At 44.2% G+C, this 16,916-nt stretch overlaps 2 protein-coding genes across 10 annotated transcripts; both read left to right on the top strand.

The window, feature by feature from the left end:
* The first annotated feature begins 4,570 nt into the window (after positions 1-4,570).
* Positions 4,571-9,495, top strand: LOC136510006 (uncharacterized). Of its 9 annotated transcripts, none has more exons than XM_066504715.1 (8): positions 4,573-5,041; positions 5,127-5,364; positions 5,440-5,500; positions 5,699-5,829; positions 5,918-6,043; positions 6,130-6,198; positions 6,459-6,663; positions 8,387-9,488. In XM_066504715.1, the coding sequence occupies exons 2-5, from the start codon at positions 5,185-5,187 to the stop codon at positions 5,966-5,968; spliced, it is 423 nt and encodes a 140-aa protein (XP_066360812.1). In that variant the 5' UTR covers positions 4,573-5,041; positions 5,127-5,184; the 3' UTR covers positions 5,969-6,043; positions 6,130-6,198; positions 6,459-6,663; positions 8,387-9,488. The 9 variants fall into 9 exon arrangements, 6 of the variants coding, with proteins under 6 accessions (XP_066360847.1, XP_066360877.1, XP_066360911.1 ...); XM_066504668.1 differs by having other exon boundaries at positions 8,610-9,485; XM_066504750.1 differs by having other exon boundaries at positions 4,571-5,041; positions 5,918-6,019; positions 6,459-9,495.
* Positions 9,496-10,808: 1,313 nt separating this feature from the next.
* Positions 10,809-14,765, top strand: LOC136456171 (putative B3 domain-containing protein Os03g0621600). The gene is made up of 6 exons (XM_066455959.1): positions 10,809-10,971; positions 12,776-12,903; positions 13,382-13,690; positions 13,732-13,786; positions 13,881-14,062; positions 14,517-14,765. The coding sequence occupies exons 1-6, from the start codon at positions 10,809-10,811 to the stop codon at positions 14,763-14,765; spliced, it is 1,086 nt and encodes a 361-aa protein (XP_066312056.1).
* The last annotated feature ends 2,151 nt before the right edge of the window (positions 14,766-16,916 follow it).

The raw sequence follows: 16,916 nt of genomic DNA, 5'->3' as shown, positions 1-16,916 counted from the left end.
GAATTAACAACAGCAACTGTGATACATTGGTTGGATGCCTATACTCCGTGATGTCGATTGGTGCAGCCATGAACTGATGAACTTGCTTGCGTAAATGTTCTACAGCAAATAATCCCTGTAAGGTTCACTTGAGCCATCAGGCGTTCCCATAGTCCTATATTCCCATGATATTTTCTCGATAGACGCAAGAGTCTGTTCCTTAAAAGCTTATAACTTACTACCTCAGTCTCGCAAGGGTGTCATTTGACACTTGTTTTGAATCAAATAATCCTAAGTTTAACTAAATTTATGATATGAAATAAATATCATTAGATTCATCATAAAATACATTTTATAGTAAATCTATTTAGTGTCATAAATGTGGATGATATTTCCTATAACTAAACTTCAAGAAATATAAGATATTTTGATTTAAGATAAAGCCAAAATCGTTTAGGACAGATCCACAGAAGTACCGGTTTTGTTGCAAGGTTTGTTACGTGATATGTGAGAAAGGACTTACAAGATGCAGAGTTAATCAGATGTGTGGCCAGCCCATCGGCTCAACAAGTCGGCCTACACCACCTGTAGCCGCTATCGTTTGGTACATCCACACATGAGCTAGTAAGAGCAACTCCACTAGATTGACAAAAAAAAGTGACCTCGTTTCTCATTAGGAATGAAGCAGATTGAAGGCAAAAGTCAAGCTCCAGCAGATCTCCTTTTCCTAATTTTTTTCTCAATTAATTAGAAACTATCACCAGAAACTAAAAATAAATCATGGAAGCAAATGGACAGGAGCAGGATCAGTATGAATGCATCATGCTCCCTATCCAACTCATCAAGTTGAGTCACAATGTCAAACCAAGTGGCATCTATGTACATCTACGAGATCATGACATCATTATTTTGTTTGGTTATAGGCGGTATGACATCTTCAGAAGATGATGAAGCATATTCTGTCCCAAGTTACATGCTTCCAGAACGCACCAGCCTTGATAGTATGCAAAAGAAAGTGAAAGAGAGAGTCCGAGCTATTTGTTCTGAAATCCCGATCTATGTGTGTCGTGAAGAAGACAAATATTTCTAGAAGATCTCAATCTATGGCGAGTCAGGTTTTTCTCTTCTTTTTTCGATACTGGATTTTCAATTGCACATCCTTCAGCGAGCAGGTTGTTTAGCTTCCTAGACTCCTTGAAGAAATTTACAAGCTAAGTTGGATGGAAAACTTCAACTGTTTTGACTTTCCAACTCTAAGAAGCCTTTCCCTTTCCCTCTATAACCAGGACTTCTCCAGAAATACTCTGGTGTATGTTTTCCATCCAAGAGCAGAAGGTGGACTCTTCAGTGTCATGGCAAGAGCTGGGAAGTGACATACCGCATTCAGGCTCCGAAAGATCGAGGCGAATTCAAAAAGCTTTACAAAGGGTGGGCACGGTTTGCAGGTGACAACAATTTACAGTTAGGAGATATTTGCCTCTTGGAGCCACTGAAGACCAAAAAGTACACCATGAATGTGCATATCATTCGCAAAGAGTGAGATCGGGAAATGATTTCCACTGTTGTTTTCGACTTTTGCAGCGTGGTCGCTGGCAGTAGTGCTTTTGGGTTTGATAAAAGATGCTTATGGTCATGTCAGCCATTATTGGCGCCAACTTTTGTAGTAGTGATATGAACACTTTTTTATGCTTTGGCAAGGGTCCAGCTTACTCTGCTCAGAGCTGAGTGTATATATACACCATATATGCGCTCTCTTTATTGACGGAACAATCTATGATCCATCCATCCCATGATCCAGTTCTAGTGCTAAAGTTGAGAGCTGAGACTGTTTCGTTTGTGTCGTCCATGTGTGTTTTTGGTTTTTTGCGTTTGCTTAATGGAATTAGCAATGGCAACTCGAGATGTGTTGTTTGGATGGCTATGCTCCGTGATGTCAACTGTTGGTGATGATCTAGACTCAGTGTTTTCCTAAACGCTAAATGGTAAACAGTCGGTCACCTATCATTTAGCCATTATTCGGGCAAAATGTCCCATTAAACGGGCTAAACGACCAATTAAACGGGGTAAACGGGTGATTAAACGGAAACGGTGCACCACGGTGTAGCGTTTACACGGTGTTTAAACGGGCTAAACAACCGTTTAGATGAACAGTGTCTAGACTAGAGCTGGGACTTGCCATGCCATGCCGGCCCATTTGTGCTTCGGGCCATGTCGCCCAGCATGTTAGGCATGCTCGGCAAGTCGGGCCATGCCGGACGGCACGACAAGATTTTCTCTAGACCCAAGCACGGCCCATGGCCCAGTGGCCCACCTTTATGCCATGTCAGCCCAAGCACTGCCCTCACTATATTTTTACTTATTTTCTTCAATAATTGGTAATATAAAACATGTTTTTTTAAATGCAAAAAAGACATCAAATTGGGGAATATCGACGTGTTTTATTAATTTGGATGGTGATTTGGTGATGATCTAGACTACGAGAGCAAGATAAATAGGTTATATAGGCAAGTTGCCATGAAGGTAGATTTCATAATGGGTTAATTGGACATGTGCCATTATAATTCTGCTATTTTTTAAACACACCATTACTATTCGTGAACTATGCCAGTGCCATTATGATTCTTGCGAAAGCTGATACATGCCATTATATACGTATGCCACGTCTTCGGGCCTATGTGCAGGTGTATGGACAGTTTTGTATTTTTATATAGACCAAAATACCTCTCCACTCTATCTCACTTACAGGTGGGGCCAATGTGTCATCCCCTTCCTCTCCCATGTCATCCCCTTCCTCTCCCCTGAGCTGCCGATGTCCAACGCGGTCGTTGAGGAGCTCGGCCTCGGCTGCTGTTCCATGCCCTAGCTCCAGCGCCCTCACTCACTTGTGCTCTCCCTCTTGCTCGCCCTCGCCGCTCCCTATCGCCTCCCTCGCCCTCTGTCCGCGAGCGTAGTCACGACCGCCATGGCCGTGCAGCAGAGCTTCGCGGCCATCGCTCGTTTCCCCACCACCGCCCTATCTCACAGCCCCAGCCACCACCAGCAGCTCCACGACCCTTTCCTCTCCCTAGCGCACTCCCGTTCGAGCCGGCATCGCCGTACTGTGGATTTGCCTGCCCCTGTCCATGGTCGCCAAGAGATGCCATGCCCCTGTCGTGCCACCGGGCGAGTAGGCGACCGGCTTTGCCGCGCCACCGCGGGGCAAGCGCGCGGGTGGGCTGCCGTGTCGGTCCAGCCGAGCCACCGCCGGGCGAGCGCGTGCACTCTGCTGCGCCGCCACCGACGAGTAGGCGGCCGCACCATGGCCGACAAGTGCACGTGGGTGGCCCGCCGCACTGCCGCCGGGAGAGAGCGCGGGGGGCTGCCTCGTCGAGCGAGGTCGTGTGCGCTGTTGTGACGCCACCGAACGAGGAGGCAGCCGTGCAATTGCCGGCGAGCCCACGCGCGGGCGAGCTGCTGCGCCGCCGCCGGGCTTGCGCGCGGGTGGGTCACCGCGGGCGAGGGCATAGGTGGGCCACCATGCCGCTGCTGCACTGCTGCCAGGCGAGCATGTGGGCGGTAGAGTCACGCCCCCGCTGCCAGCAGGTGACCGGAGACGAAGAAGACAACACAGAGAGAAGGTGTGCAAGGCTGACGAGTAGGCCCCATGTGTCCGTGATTGTGAGAGAGAAGAGGAAGGGGCAATCTTGTCCATACGGATATACGGTGCCCTTAATAAAAAAAAGACTTAAGATCTGCTATATTTTCAATAATAAAAAGCATAGAATGACCTTTATCTGCCCATTGGAAAAAGAAAGGTAAGGATAGGATTGGTAGCGGAAGTGATGTGAATGAATGAATTGAAATATGCCATTTAAGAGGAGTAGTAGTTTTTTTGTTGATGCCGGTGTGGAAGACGAAGACGAATGTTACTAACGTCAACTAAAAGCAAGGAGTTGGCATCGGGAAGTAAGAAGTTCTTTTTTTCTATAGAAAAATCACTTTCTTGTTTTGTTTTTCTGAATATATAAAGGGAATATCACGGGATAGGAATGAAAGAAAAAGAAAAAATACTGGAATTCTGGATTTTTCCAATTTCTCTCATTAAAATATTCCAAAATTAAGAATGGGTTTAGTTACTTAAATTCAAAAAGTGAATCAAAAAATTTCAGTATCTAGTTATTAGTTAAAAAATATTTATTAAAATTCAAAAAAAAATTTGAATAATTTTACTTTCTAATCATTTTTGCAGTGGGTCCAAGTCGTCTTCAAGCGTACATAATAGCGTATCTCAAACATCTGTAAAGTTATAATGACAGTGGCATAGTTTCTTAAATAGTAATGGTGTGTTTTAGAAACGGTAAAATTATAATGACATAGATCAAATTAACCCTTTCATAATTGATCATTTCCATGGGTCATGCATGGAAGGTAGATTTCATAATTCTTGAGTGCAACATTGCCGTGTGTCATGCATGGAAGATAGATTCCATAATTGATTACTTTTTAAAAATTTTCTACCACTAAAAAGATATTTTTTATGCGACATTTATTTTGGGCGTGCCTCTCTCTCGGTGCCGTGCGATACAGCGAGCGCTCCCTCGCTCCCCCGCCCGCACGGTGGGCCTGGTCCCGCGCGGTCTCCACTCCCCCGCACGAGGCAGGACGACCCCGGTGATAGATGGCGTCGCACGATCGCTCGCTTCCCCGGGCGTCGATCCCACATCCATCACTCTCCCCCGCGCCTCGCTTTACGATGCCGTCGGGCCGCCTTGCCCAGATCCTTCACGGTTGTGCTATACTGCAGCCTCTCCACGTCCATGTCGGTTGCTCAGTCCGCTTCTCCTCCAGATGTGCGCCGCGTCCGCAATGTTCCTCACTGCCCTCCTCGTCCATGTCGGTTGCTCGCTCCTTGGGGAACTTGATCCGGTCGTCCTAGGGTTCCTGCCGTAGACGGCGGCGGCGGTGCCGGTGATTCACCCGCCGGTCTGATCCGCCGCCGTCCCGCGGCCTACGTCCGGCAATGACGCCTAGGCAGCAGCCGCCTCCCCTTGTGAATCGATTGCTCCATCCGCGCTTTCCCACGGTACCCGGCCCATCCCCATCCCCTTCCCATCCACGCCTCCGCTACTCCCGCCGTCTTCCTCACGACTTTGCTCCTGCCGCTGTAGTGCTCTCGCTCGCCTGTTGATCGGACGGCGCCGCCAGGGATTGCGGTGAGGTTCGGCGATGGGGTCACTGATGTCCAAAGTCCCAGGCAAACTTCCAACCGTGTTCGGAAGAGAGACGACTCACAGCGGATCCTTCACCCCCAGCGCCAACCCTACACCCAACCCCAACGCCGCCGACGCCCCCGGGTGCGATGAAGAACAACCGGCGCGGAAATCAAAAGCAAAGGCGAAGCTGCAGGTTCGTTGAACATCCGTTTCCGTCAATCTTTTTTCTTCTTCTGAAAGAGTAGTGAACCTCAATGAAGATGAACAGAAAAACTTTGAATCAGTGCTTGGTGTTCGCAGATCCATCGTCACCCTTGCTGCTACTACTGGTATTTTTTGCTATCTGGGCTCTTGCATTCAGTTGTTATTAATAATCATAGTATTGCTATATGTTGACCATGAAAAAGCTGATTGCATTTACACAAATATGGTATAGAGTGAAGGGGGGACTTTAGAGTTTTACTCTGACTTTGTTTTAAATTTTAGTAAATTTATATGATGATTATAAATTGAATACTCTTGCACAGATGGATGGCGTATGTGTTGCTCAGGGACAGTGGTTGATCATGTGAGCAAGAAAACGTGGATACTAACCTCTGCTACTCTGGTTAGAAAACCTGACACTCAGTTTGAGGTCTATGGGCATGACGACATTAAGGTCAAATAGCACATCAGTTCCTTGTTTTTTCATGCCGACTTTCTCCTATCCTGCTATGGTTAAGTATTTACAAATTTGTCGATTACAGATCGAAGTGGTTCTTCACAATAAACAAACTGTTCAAAAGCTTTTCTGGTGAGATGTGGCGGGCTGGTCCGTGAAAGTAGCAAGTGACTGCAAAGAGCTCTTGGTCTGTTTGTGTGATGTCAGTCAGGTTAACGGGCTTTGGAGTTACAGTTACAGTACCCTTTTTCCTGTACTGATGTTTGTTGGTTGATTTTTTCCTTAATGGTTTCGCAGGGTGGCGGCAATGTGCGGCTGAGTGTGCTGTTTGTCCAGTGCGATGCTCGCCGGTCAGGAGTGCAGAAGGTATGCAGATCTTTTTCCCTGATTCAAATACATTCTTATGGCAACAAGTCAAGCGGATCTCAGGTTTCAATTAAAGTTGTTTAAATTTTGGTGGTTGGTTTTCTTCTGCCATTCTCATCATTTATTACATAATAATAAATAGTTACAATAAACTGCTATATTCCGTGGTTGCTGCAGCAAGTAATTAGCCTTACTACATCATCACATGTAGCTTCTATCGCTGGTGTAATTCTGAATCTGGCTTTAATGCACTTTGCAAGGTCAAGAGCAACGCTACTGCATCTACCGTGCAACAAGATAAAACTATGGCAACCGCCAGAGGCGATGTCAACCATCGTCCCATATACGACCTGGACCCCAAGCTGGACAAATTCAAGGACCATTTCAGCTACCGGATAAAAAGATTCCTGGACCAGAAAGGCTCCATTGAGGAAAATGAGGGAAGTCTTGAAGAATTTTCTAAAGGTTATGCTTATAATACATTCAAATGCTAATATTTATAGCTCCTGCCTATGCCGCAAAATATCACCTTATCTGCACCATCAATCTTTCTGGATTTTATATGTTTTTCGGACCATTTCAAATTTGGGATCAATGCAAATGAGGATGGACTGTATATCATGAATGGTCACCTGCTGTGCAGTAAGTTCTAATGTTGTCTTGTAAACATGATGTACCGACAGAGATAGTAACTAGATTTTTTTTTAAAAAAGAAAAGCTAAAGCACATGAGAGTAATCAATGTTTAAAAGTACAAAACTGTTTGGAGACTTTACTCTTGTCCAAGAATGTCATGTCTTGGCTGAGGAGGCTAAAAAACTTTACAATGGACATGATTTGTATTTCTGAAAACAAGAAGATCCTATCGCTTTCTGGAAACTAAGATTAGGTGACTTAATCGCATTTGTCATATACATTGTTACAACTTTTCGCTTTATCTCCTACATTGGAGCTTTGTTTAACAAGATGATGATCATGTCATCGTAATTGCCCACAAATTCTCCATCTGACGCTTCATGATTGACTCATGCGATTCAAATTCTTGACCTGTGGCCCAAACACATACTTGAATGGCGATGGGAAGCCAAATTGTGGCCTAACAGTGTCATGGCAAGCGTAAGCGGCAGTTGCATATATCTTGCAATTCTTTGGATTTGGTGCTAATGGTTCATCCATCCATCTTGAGCAACACGCTAACTAGTGAGTTGTGTAATTTTTCTTTTCTTCACTTCTCTTATTTCTCTTATAATTTTCTCAATTTGTATCCTAAATATTTCTGAATCAATTTTCAAAGCACATGAAACCACTGAAACAACAGAGCCAGAGAAAATGCAATCATTAGCCAGTGTCTTGCATAAGTACTAATACTGAATGTGCAACTTCTCCCAAGAGTGCAACTTCTTGTTTTAGTTCAGATTGGATGGGCGTGCTGAGATAGAAAGCTGTGCACTAATTTTGACAGTACAGTGTCATGGTGATGGCAGCAGTAGTTATCTCTTGCAATTCTTTGGATTTAGTGCTAATGGTTTAGCCATCCATCCTGAGCAATACATGAGTTGTTTATTTCTCAATTCGCACTCTAAATATTTCAGAAATATTTAATTTTCAAACTTCAAACTATGTGAAACCACTGAAAAAACACAGCCAGAGAAAATGCTATCATTAGCCAGTGTCTTGCATAAGTACTAATACTCTACATGTGCAACTTCTCCCAAGAGTGCAACTTCTGGTTTTAGTTTCAGATAGAATGGGTGTGCTGATATAGAAAGATGTGCTCTAATTTTGACAGTTGGTTTGTGAAGCAGTACATTCTTTTTTTTGTTTCTCTTTTCTTGTACTGAAGAGCTACAATTGTTTCCTCTCAGTTGCTCCCAATTTTCAGTGCACAGTTTAAGTTTCTATTATGTACAGTCTGTTGGAACACCCAAAGAGCTTGGTGTGACTGGAAATAATTTCAGCCCCATCTTACAAAATGATGGTTTAGTACCTTCACTTTTGGTCTGTACATATCTACATTACAGAGATTAACTTCGTGAAATTTAGCACGCTGACATCAGAGTTTGAGCACTTCTTGATTTCTCTCTCTTTTTGCCTCTTATTTTTTGATTGATTGATGTTGTATTAGTAGTCTTTTTTCCCGGTTTGACGTGTAATTTGAACTGCATTAAGATTTTTTTTCTCTTTTGCAGCACAACATGTTTGCTAGATGGATCTGTTGCATTGCCAAGCAAAGGGACTCATTTTTTTATTCCTGTCATGCTACCATGGAACCAAATCAATATCATATACTTTGTTTTTTTAGGGAGCATCTGAAGATTACATCTACATTCTTGTTCATGAACAGTATAGTATTGTGCTAATTTATGTTAGAAAAATGCAAATAAACCTATTAGCCCTTTATCTATTTTGTAGATTGTGCAACAACTAATGGTCAATGATGGGAAGGCCAACTACTATCGTCGTGATTCGGAGCAAGAATCAGAACAACTGGCAGAGAAGAATATACGTTTTGGTGCTCAACTGGAGGAAGCAACACATGGAACCAAATCAATATCATATACTTTGTTTTTTTTAGGGAGCACCTGAAGATTACATCTACATTCTTGTTCATGAACAGTATAGTATTGTGCTAATTTATGTTAGAAAAATGCAAATAGACCTATTAGCCCTTATCTATTTTGTAGATTGTGCAACAACTAATGGTCAATGATGGGAAGGCCAACTACTATCGTCGTGATTCGGAGCAAGAATCAGAACAACTGGCAGAGAAGAATATGCGTTTTGGTGCTAGACTGGAGGAAGCAACACAGCGATGGAGATTATGATCAAATCCTGTCTATGAGCCCATGATTATTTTCATATGAACGATGAGCTTCATCATTTTAAAGTAAACGAGTAAAGGCTCTGGTGATGCTGCCAAGAGCATGGAGGGCGCCGGTGCCGGCGCCGCAATGGCGCCACGACCGGCACACAGGCGGAGCGCTGGACAAATTGGCCTTGCCGGCATGGCCATTCAGGATCTTAATCGCCGGAGTAAAAGGAAGTGATTTGGAATCAGAACATTTGGTGTTTGAGAATTTTGACACATTTAAATAAGAATTGTAATTGGAGAAAGATGTTGTGAATTCTCTAGAATGTGACTCCGTGCTTGTATTATGTGTTTAGTGTCCTTTCTTCAAGCAAGCTTGCGTTGATACTTTCATGTAAAATTGGTGGTCATACATCTAAAATGTGGCTCAAAACAACATGTTGCTAAGATCAAGTATATTATAGTGTTTCATGAGAATATGTAATTCTCTCGGCACCACCTAGAATATGCACATTGAAGTATTGAACATCTTGATCATTTGGTTTGTATGGATCTTTCCCCTTGGAGCTTGAGCTGTGACTTCGTCGACAGTTTTGTTTTGGTGGTGCCCAGCAGACATAACATCAAAGATCAAATATTTTGATGAAGTCTAGAAATTTAGCATATCTTATCGTGCGATCCGTGTACTTTTTAGTTGTCCCGTAGCAACGCACGGGCACGCTACCTAGTATATTACGAAAGACAAAAGGCATAAACTTGGAGACGAGCTGAAGTCATGCTTACATGCTACGTGCCGTGTAGGCCCAAGCACGGCCCAAAATGCGGGCCGTGCCGTATAGCCCGTCGTGCCGAGATCCTAGGCACGTCCCAAAATATTTCGTGTCGTGCTCGCACGGCCCATAATATTTCGTGTCGTACCGTGCTCGGGTCTTGTCAAAAGACCATGCCACGACCCATCCTCAAATGGCACGCTAGCCCATGTCCCAGCTCTATCTACCAGCCTCGCGCAGGTGGTGCCGTGTTGGCTCCATCGCTTGCCGGCGCAACGCACGGTGCCGTAGCTTTTTTTGCAGAAGTGCTAGCACCCAAACGTCCAGACGGACGCCCACGTCTGGATGCCCGCACACTACACTCCGTTTCACTCCACGCAGGGTCCGTCCACCCGAGCGACAAGAGGGGAAGGGCACGCGGCGTCTCCGATCCGGAAGTACCCAACCACGACGTCGTATGGATGCCCTGCCAGCGCCGGTAGAGACATTGGAGCAGAAGGTAGGGAGGAGAGGTGTAATACCCGATCTACTTTTAAAACATCCAAATACAACAGTTGCAACATATGTCTGAAGGCAGTTGAAACACTTAAAACATGCTTATGAAACAATTGAAAACCATTGCAATCATACGCAAACATCTAAATAAAACACATGCAACATATGATTGAAACATATGCAACATCCAGATCAACACTCTTGCAACATGCGTCCGGAAAACACAGATGAAACATACCTCTGAAACAACTGGAACGCTCAAAACATACACTTGTAACATGCCTCTAAAACAATTGCAACATTCGCAACATGTGCAACATCCCCCGATCTATTTTTGCAACAACTATATGAAACAAATGCAACATACATCTGAAACATTTAAAATATACATATGCAATATAGGGGAGGGGAGCTCGGTCGACCGGGTGTGAGAGGGGGTGCCATTAGGGGAGGGAGGGCGCTACGCCGGGGTGGGGCAGAGCCGCCCACTTCCCTACAACAACGCCGCACCACCTCCATGGATCTTGCTCGTGCTCCATGGATCTCGCCAGGGTCGGGGAGAGGGCCACCAGATCCGCGGGCATTGGGCGCTCCCGGTGGGTGAGGATGTCGAGGTGGGGGAGGGGCGCCGCCGTGGTGGGGGAAGTGGCCGTCGGAATGGGGGATGACGACGCCGGGGTGGGGGAGCGCGCCGCCGCCGGTCAGGGAGGCAGCCATGGCCACGCGTCAGGGTAGGCGCGGGGCGCGAGCACGGAAGGAAGGAGGAGGAAGCGAGGAAGTGAGTGCAGGAGAGAGCGGAGTGAAACGTCCGTCGTCTTAATCGGAGCATTACTGTTTTTTTTTCGCTAGCTCCGTTGCGCTCCCTGCCTGGCCCCACGCCGGCGCTGCAGTGTGTTATCTGGAGTCCCTCCCACCTCACCATTTGTATTTGTATATATAAACAATAAGACCAAAGCTGAATTCAGAATTAGCCTAATTCTCTTGACACCTAAATCTATCAAACCGATCTATTATACGTTGTGAGGGGTTTACAAGCTCGACTCGCTGAGAGGGGTTTGGAAGCACGACTACTTCATCTGCATCAACCCCGCTACATCAGATGCCATCTACGTGCTTTGGTCAGTATCTAAAATCTAATTTCCACACTAAGTTGAGTTAGTGATCATGTTTATACTAGGTTTAAGATCCTGCGATGATAAGATTAATTTCAACACGGTGCCCGCTAAGTCGCTGCCGTAACTAGCGGCAAGCTCAGGGGTGCCAAGATCAGCCTCTGCAAGGTGCATTTGCCGGTGGGAGAGTGAGTCGGGGCATTGGGCCAGTCGTGAATTGAGTTGAGTTGGGTCGCAAGGGTTAGATCCGAGAGAACAGAGAAGGTTGAATTGGGGAACCGGGGGAAGAGAGAGTTGCGGGGGACAGCAGAGGCACGCAGCTCGGAGTCGGAGTCATACGACCGGCCCGCCGACGGGGTACGGGCGGCGGCGGCTTCCTCTGTAAGATACTCCCATGTTTAGAGTTCCTACTCCAAATTCGTGTTAAAGATATGTTAATGACATAGCCTAGTGCTATCATTACATTTACTCGTGTGTCGTGTCAATGATAGAGCCTAATGCTAGAAGATGGAACGTGTAGTATCACCACTACTCATGCTTTATTAATACTATAATAATATACATAAGGAAAAAGTCTACTTAATCTCCCACCTTTCATACTTGTCTACTTCACCCCACAACTATGAAACCGTCTGTTTTACCCCCTGAACTTTCCAAAACCGTCTATTTTATCCCCCGGGCGGTTTTTGACAGCGGTTTTACTATGATTTTTCAATTAATCTAAAGCTAAAAAAAAATCTGTACTAAAGCATACCGTATTATATATTCACTGTGTAGATCTACTCATGTGGAGTCTAATAAAATTAGATTTTTTATTTTATGATTTTTCAAAAATTCAACGAAAATAAATAAAAAAAAAAAGAAAATTCGAAACCACCGTCACTGTAGCAAAACCACTGTAGCAACCGCCGCTGAAAACCGCCCAGGGGGTAAAATAGACGGTTTTAGAAAGTTCAGGAGGTAAAACAGACGGTTTCATAGTTGGGGGGTGAAGTAGACCAAGTATGAAAGGTGGGGTGTTAAGTAGACTTTTTCCATATACATAATGAGAAGAAAGGGCAGAGATTTAGACACGGCAAATATATTTACTGAGTTTAATTGTCCCTGCCTCTTGGCGTCTCCATTCTTCCATCAGGTGAGGTGATTCAAGGCTTGGTCAGTCTCTGACGCCTGACAGGCTCGTCGTGTTATGGATCATCAAGCTTGGGCTTGTCATCATCATCAACAACCTGCAGGTACACCGTGCTCCATATTTCTTCCCAAGATTATCATTCATTCATGAACTTTATCTCTAGTTTTTCTTTTATCATTGCGATTATTAAGTACCGTTCTATATCTAGTACTTCTTCAACTTCCTACGTTCTGTTCTGGCATGTCCTGTCTTTGATATAGGTGTGGTGAAGATGAGAAAGCCTGGTAAGAGTAGCAGGGAGAGGAATGCAGATTTCTGTTCGAATCACAATGATGACGAGGACAAGTATTTCTTCAAGATTTTGGTTGGTGATTTTCGTGAACGATTGGTAAGTTTACAAGTCCACTTTGTTCTTGGGAGGCGGTGTTCTTTTTTAACTTCTGCCTTCTCAGAGGTGGAGGTATTCTGTTAGCAATTACATCATCTCCCGTCTCTGTTCATTATATTTGCTCCAAAACCAAGTCCCAGAAGAAACCTGAATACAAGGATTTGGGCTCTTATAGATGCAGATTTAGCCAGACCTGGACACTTGGTGATAGAACTTGAAACCCAAGATACATGTGCCATATAATTGTTCTGAAGCTATATATGCTGAATATTTTTCATTTGTGATGAATACTTGTGTAACCTGAGTATGTTTATTGATTCTTTAATATGTTAACGTATTAATATAGTTTAAGAGTTCCTAGAGATAAACTTGGTCCTTAGAAGGACAAACTAAGTACTAAAACTACTCCTTATTTGTTATGACGTCTGAAATGGAAATCGTTGCACTATCAGCCAACTTCTTGAGGATATTGCTGCAGGTCATACCTGATAAATTCGAGCAACATTTCAGAGGGCTAATAGCAAACAGTGTTAAGCTAGAATCGCGCTGTGGATACACTTTTGATGTTGAAGTAGCCAAGAATTTGGGCAAAGTAGTCCTTCAAACGGGATGGAAGGAGTTTGTTACTGCCCATGACTTGAACATGGGGGACTTATTGGTATTCAAGTACAATGGGACTTCTCGATTCAAGGTTTCGATATTTGATCTTAGTTGTTGCGAGAAAATGTCGCCATGCCGTGTCAAGAGAAATCATATCCGTGGGAGAGAAAGAAGGGAAGGGCTTCCCGTGAAATCCCCTGGAAGTAAAAGGGAAGCATGGAAGCAAAGGGAGGGAAATATGAATGTCAACCCAGTTCATCAACCTCCCCATCCGACACATCAGGTTATGAGTCACCATGTTGAACCAACTTGAGTAGGATTTTACATTACTGATCATGACTTATTGACTTCACATTTCTTTCACTTTTTCTGTGTAGGAAACTCTATATATCCAGAAGATCAGAAATTACATTGTCAAGGTTACATCCTCCCACGGGAAACCCGTCTCACCTGTGTGCAGATGAAGAAACTGAAAGAGAGAGTCCGAGCTAATAGTTCTACAATTCCCATCTATGGATGCATCATAACCAAGAGCAATATTCATGGAAAAATGGCTATGGTGAGCTTGGAAACTTTGTTCTTGGATTGGTCTTCTATTGCAATTATGTTTCATTTTGAAAGTATGTTGTTGAAGAACAGGCATTTCCCAGCTTTATGAGGGAGCGAGCTACAACTTCAGAAACAGGGATAGGGGAACTGAAACAGTGGGATGAGAACTGAGACCTTTTAGCAATCACTATCTTTTTTCCACTTAGCCACAGCCCAGCAAATCCCTTACAAGCAAAATTAAACCACATAATCTGTCTCCCATTTTTTTCTTGGCCAGGTCAATATCACATTGAATAAAGTCAGAAAACCAAGTAGAATTAAATATTTTTTAAGATTGAATTTTTTAATCTTTGAAGTACTACTGGCTCTAAACAAATTGCCTTGAAGAAATTTACAATCTTGATGCAAGTACTTGCAGCTTGAGCTATTTTCAGTGGACTTTGACACTTTCCTACTGCAATCAGGACATACCAAGAGTATATGCTGATGTATATCTACCATTTGAGGACCAAACACTGATGCTTCAATGCTGTGGCAAGAGTTGGGAAGTGTGGTGTGTAGTTCAGAATAAACGCAGAACCAAAAGGCTTGTGAAAGGGTGGAATCAGTTTGCTCGTGAGAACAAGTTGCAGCTGGGAGATCTCTGCCTCTTTGAGCTACTTGAAAATATGAAGCACACGATGAATGTGCATATCATTTGTGCACTTTTGTAATATGGTGGTAACAGTGATTTTAGGTTTGAGTGTCTAGCTTACCCCGCTGATATCCATGGCTTGTCCATCCCCTGATCATGTTCTTCTTAAGTTCAGACTGTTTCACTTGTAATCCATCTATGTTTTTCTTTCTGCTTTGATGCAATTAGCTAGTGAAATTTTTATATTTTGGTCTCTTTTGAAAACAATTTTTAGAAAAATACCTACGCCAAAACATTTTCTGAAAATAGACCATTTTTAGGCGTCTTAGAACATGACGCCGAGATATGAGGCTCGGCGTCGTGTCACTCGACGCCGAGGTATTGCCACATCACGGACGACCGGGGTCGTCATCGACACAGGGGCGCGTGGGTCCGAGACGTCGGCGTCGTGTCAGCCGACGCCAAGTGCCCAACCTCGGCGCGGCTGGACTGCGCGCCGAGCTACTGGCCCCATCCGGAGCGCGGCCCAGGCGGCCCAACAAAGCACGGTGGCCCAGAAGCTCGGCGTTGGGTCACTTAACGCCAAGCCTCCAGACCTCGGCGTGGCCCGACTCAACGCCGAGGTCTGGTCCCTTTAGGCCGAGGCCCCCTTCTTCTTCTTCCCTCCCCTCCTCCATTCCCCCACGGCTCCCAAATTCTGAAGACCGCCGGCTCCCAAATCCCCCACGGCCCCCACGAAACTCTAACCCCCAAATGCGACTCTAGGTGCCTGGATCTTGTCTCCCGAAGCTTTCTCGAGGTAATGGTCCCTCCCCTCCTCCAATCTATCCGCGTAGATGTGCTTACATTGTCCCTAATCATGTGGAATCATGGTTGTATGGTGTTTTGGTATATTTGTGTTTGCATTTGCAAAATGTATGGCTTAGGATGATTGAGTGCATTGTTGTTTAACTGTTTTATGTGCTGAACATGTTAGGTTAGTTTGGTTTCTAGTTATTTTGGTCATTAGGGTTCTTTGTTTATTGTAGGTGTCAGTAGGGTTAGTTATTTGTTGGTCATTAGGGTTAGTATGTATTTTATTTATTTGTTGGTCATTACATTTCAATTTTTTATGACCAAGACGTTTTGCCAAGGTACTCCTCTTTCCCCTCTTTCAATTCATCCATTTAGATTCGTTTGTTTTTGAACTTGGCATTATAGGTTTGGTTCATGTTCATGTCATTCGTGCAATGTATGGTGGTTCAAATGATTGAATGATCCAAATGTATGGTTGTTGCTGTTGTTGTTGTTGTATATGTTATGGTTTATAATCATTAAGTTAAATTTTGTGTTTGTTGGGATTCAAATTTGTTTAGGGTTTGTAATGAAAAGCTTATTTGGGAGGTATGGTGATTTAGTGTTAGTACCTTTACATTCGTTGCAAGGTACTTTGGATTGATTTTTTTTCTACGTAATATTAGGATGCCAAGGCGTGGTAAAGCTCGTATTCCAAGGTAATCCCAATGTGCAACAAATAGAAAACCCTAGGTTTAGGTTTGGTTCTCCGTTAATATGACTAAATTCTTTTAATTGTAGCTATGGTCGCCAGAGGGCAAATCCCTACGACCTAAAGCCTCTCCCTGAAGGTGTTCCTCGACCAATGTGCTTTTGTGGTGATCCTTGCAAGGTAGACATCTCTGAAGATGAGGAAACATATAGACAGAGGTACTGGATGTGTCCCAATTATGCATGGGAACCTACAAAGCAACAACGCCGTGCATCGTTTATGAGGAATTTTTATTGTGTTAATTAATTTTCTTGTGATATTAAGTATTGCTTATTTATTTGTTTTGTAATAATTTGTTTTTCTTGCAGACCGTTCCACCACTGTGTGACTTTGAGCAGTGGATTGACACTGAGATCAAGGAGTTGGACAAGCAGCGTCTAGAAGGCCTGAAGGAGTGGGATGCGGAGGTTAAGGAGAGGTTTGAGCAGAGACGCAGACTGGAGGCTATAGAAAAGGAGCATAAGGAAGAGAAGGAAAGGAGGCGTGTTGCTGCGTACAGGGCGGAGAGGGAGAAGAAGCTTGAGCGTGTGCGCTGAGCGAAGGCAGCGATGGAGGAGAATCCCGATGCCGAGAGGAAGGGAAAGTGGCCTAGTTGCACTCAGTAGGTATTTGGTTCATTCACGAGCGATGTCGTGTAGCCCTGGACTTTTTTTACTATGTTGTAATGCACTCTGCTTTTATTTC

Source organism: Miscanthus floridulus, chromosome 1 (genome assembly GCF_019320115.1).
Source record: "Miscanthus floridulus cultivar M001 chromosome 1, ASM1932011v1, whole genome shotgun sequence".
NCBI classification, from domain to species: domain Eukaryota; kingdom Viridiplantae; phylum Streptophyta; class Magnoliopsida; order Poales; family Poaceae; genus Miscanthus; species Miscanthus floridulus.
This window is presented reverse-complemented; position numbering and strand designations above follow the sequence as displayed.

Coding starts and splice junctions, on each gene's coding strand:
- LOC136510006 (XM_066504750.1), top strand. CDS start 5,185: ATGGGGTCACTGATGTCCAAAGTCCCAGGCAAACTTCCAACCGTGTTC. Junction 5,365..5,439: donor AAGCAAAGGCGAAGCTGCAG/GTTCGTTGAACA, acceptor GAAGATGAACAG/AAAAACTTTGAATCAGTGCT. Junction 5,830..5,917: donor ATGGGCATGACGACATTAAG/GTCAAATAGCAC, acceptor TGTCGATTACAG/ATCGAAGTGGTTCTTCACAA.
- LOC136456171 (XM_066455959.1), top strand. CDS start 10,809: ATGGATCTCGCCAGGGTCGGGGAGAGGGCCACCAGATCCGCGGGCATT. Junction 10,972..12,775: donor GGGGGAGCGCGCCGCCGCCG/GTCAGGGAGGCA, acceptor TCTTTGATATAG/GTGTGGTGAAGATGAGAAAG. Junction 12,904..13,381: donor GTGATTTTCGTGAACGATTG/GTAAGTTTACAA, acceptor ATATTGCTGCAG/GTCATACCTGATAAATTCGA.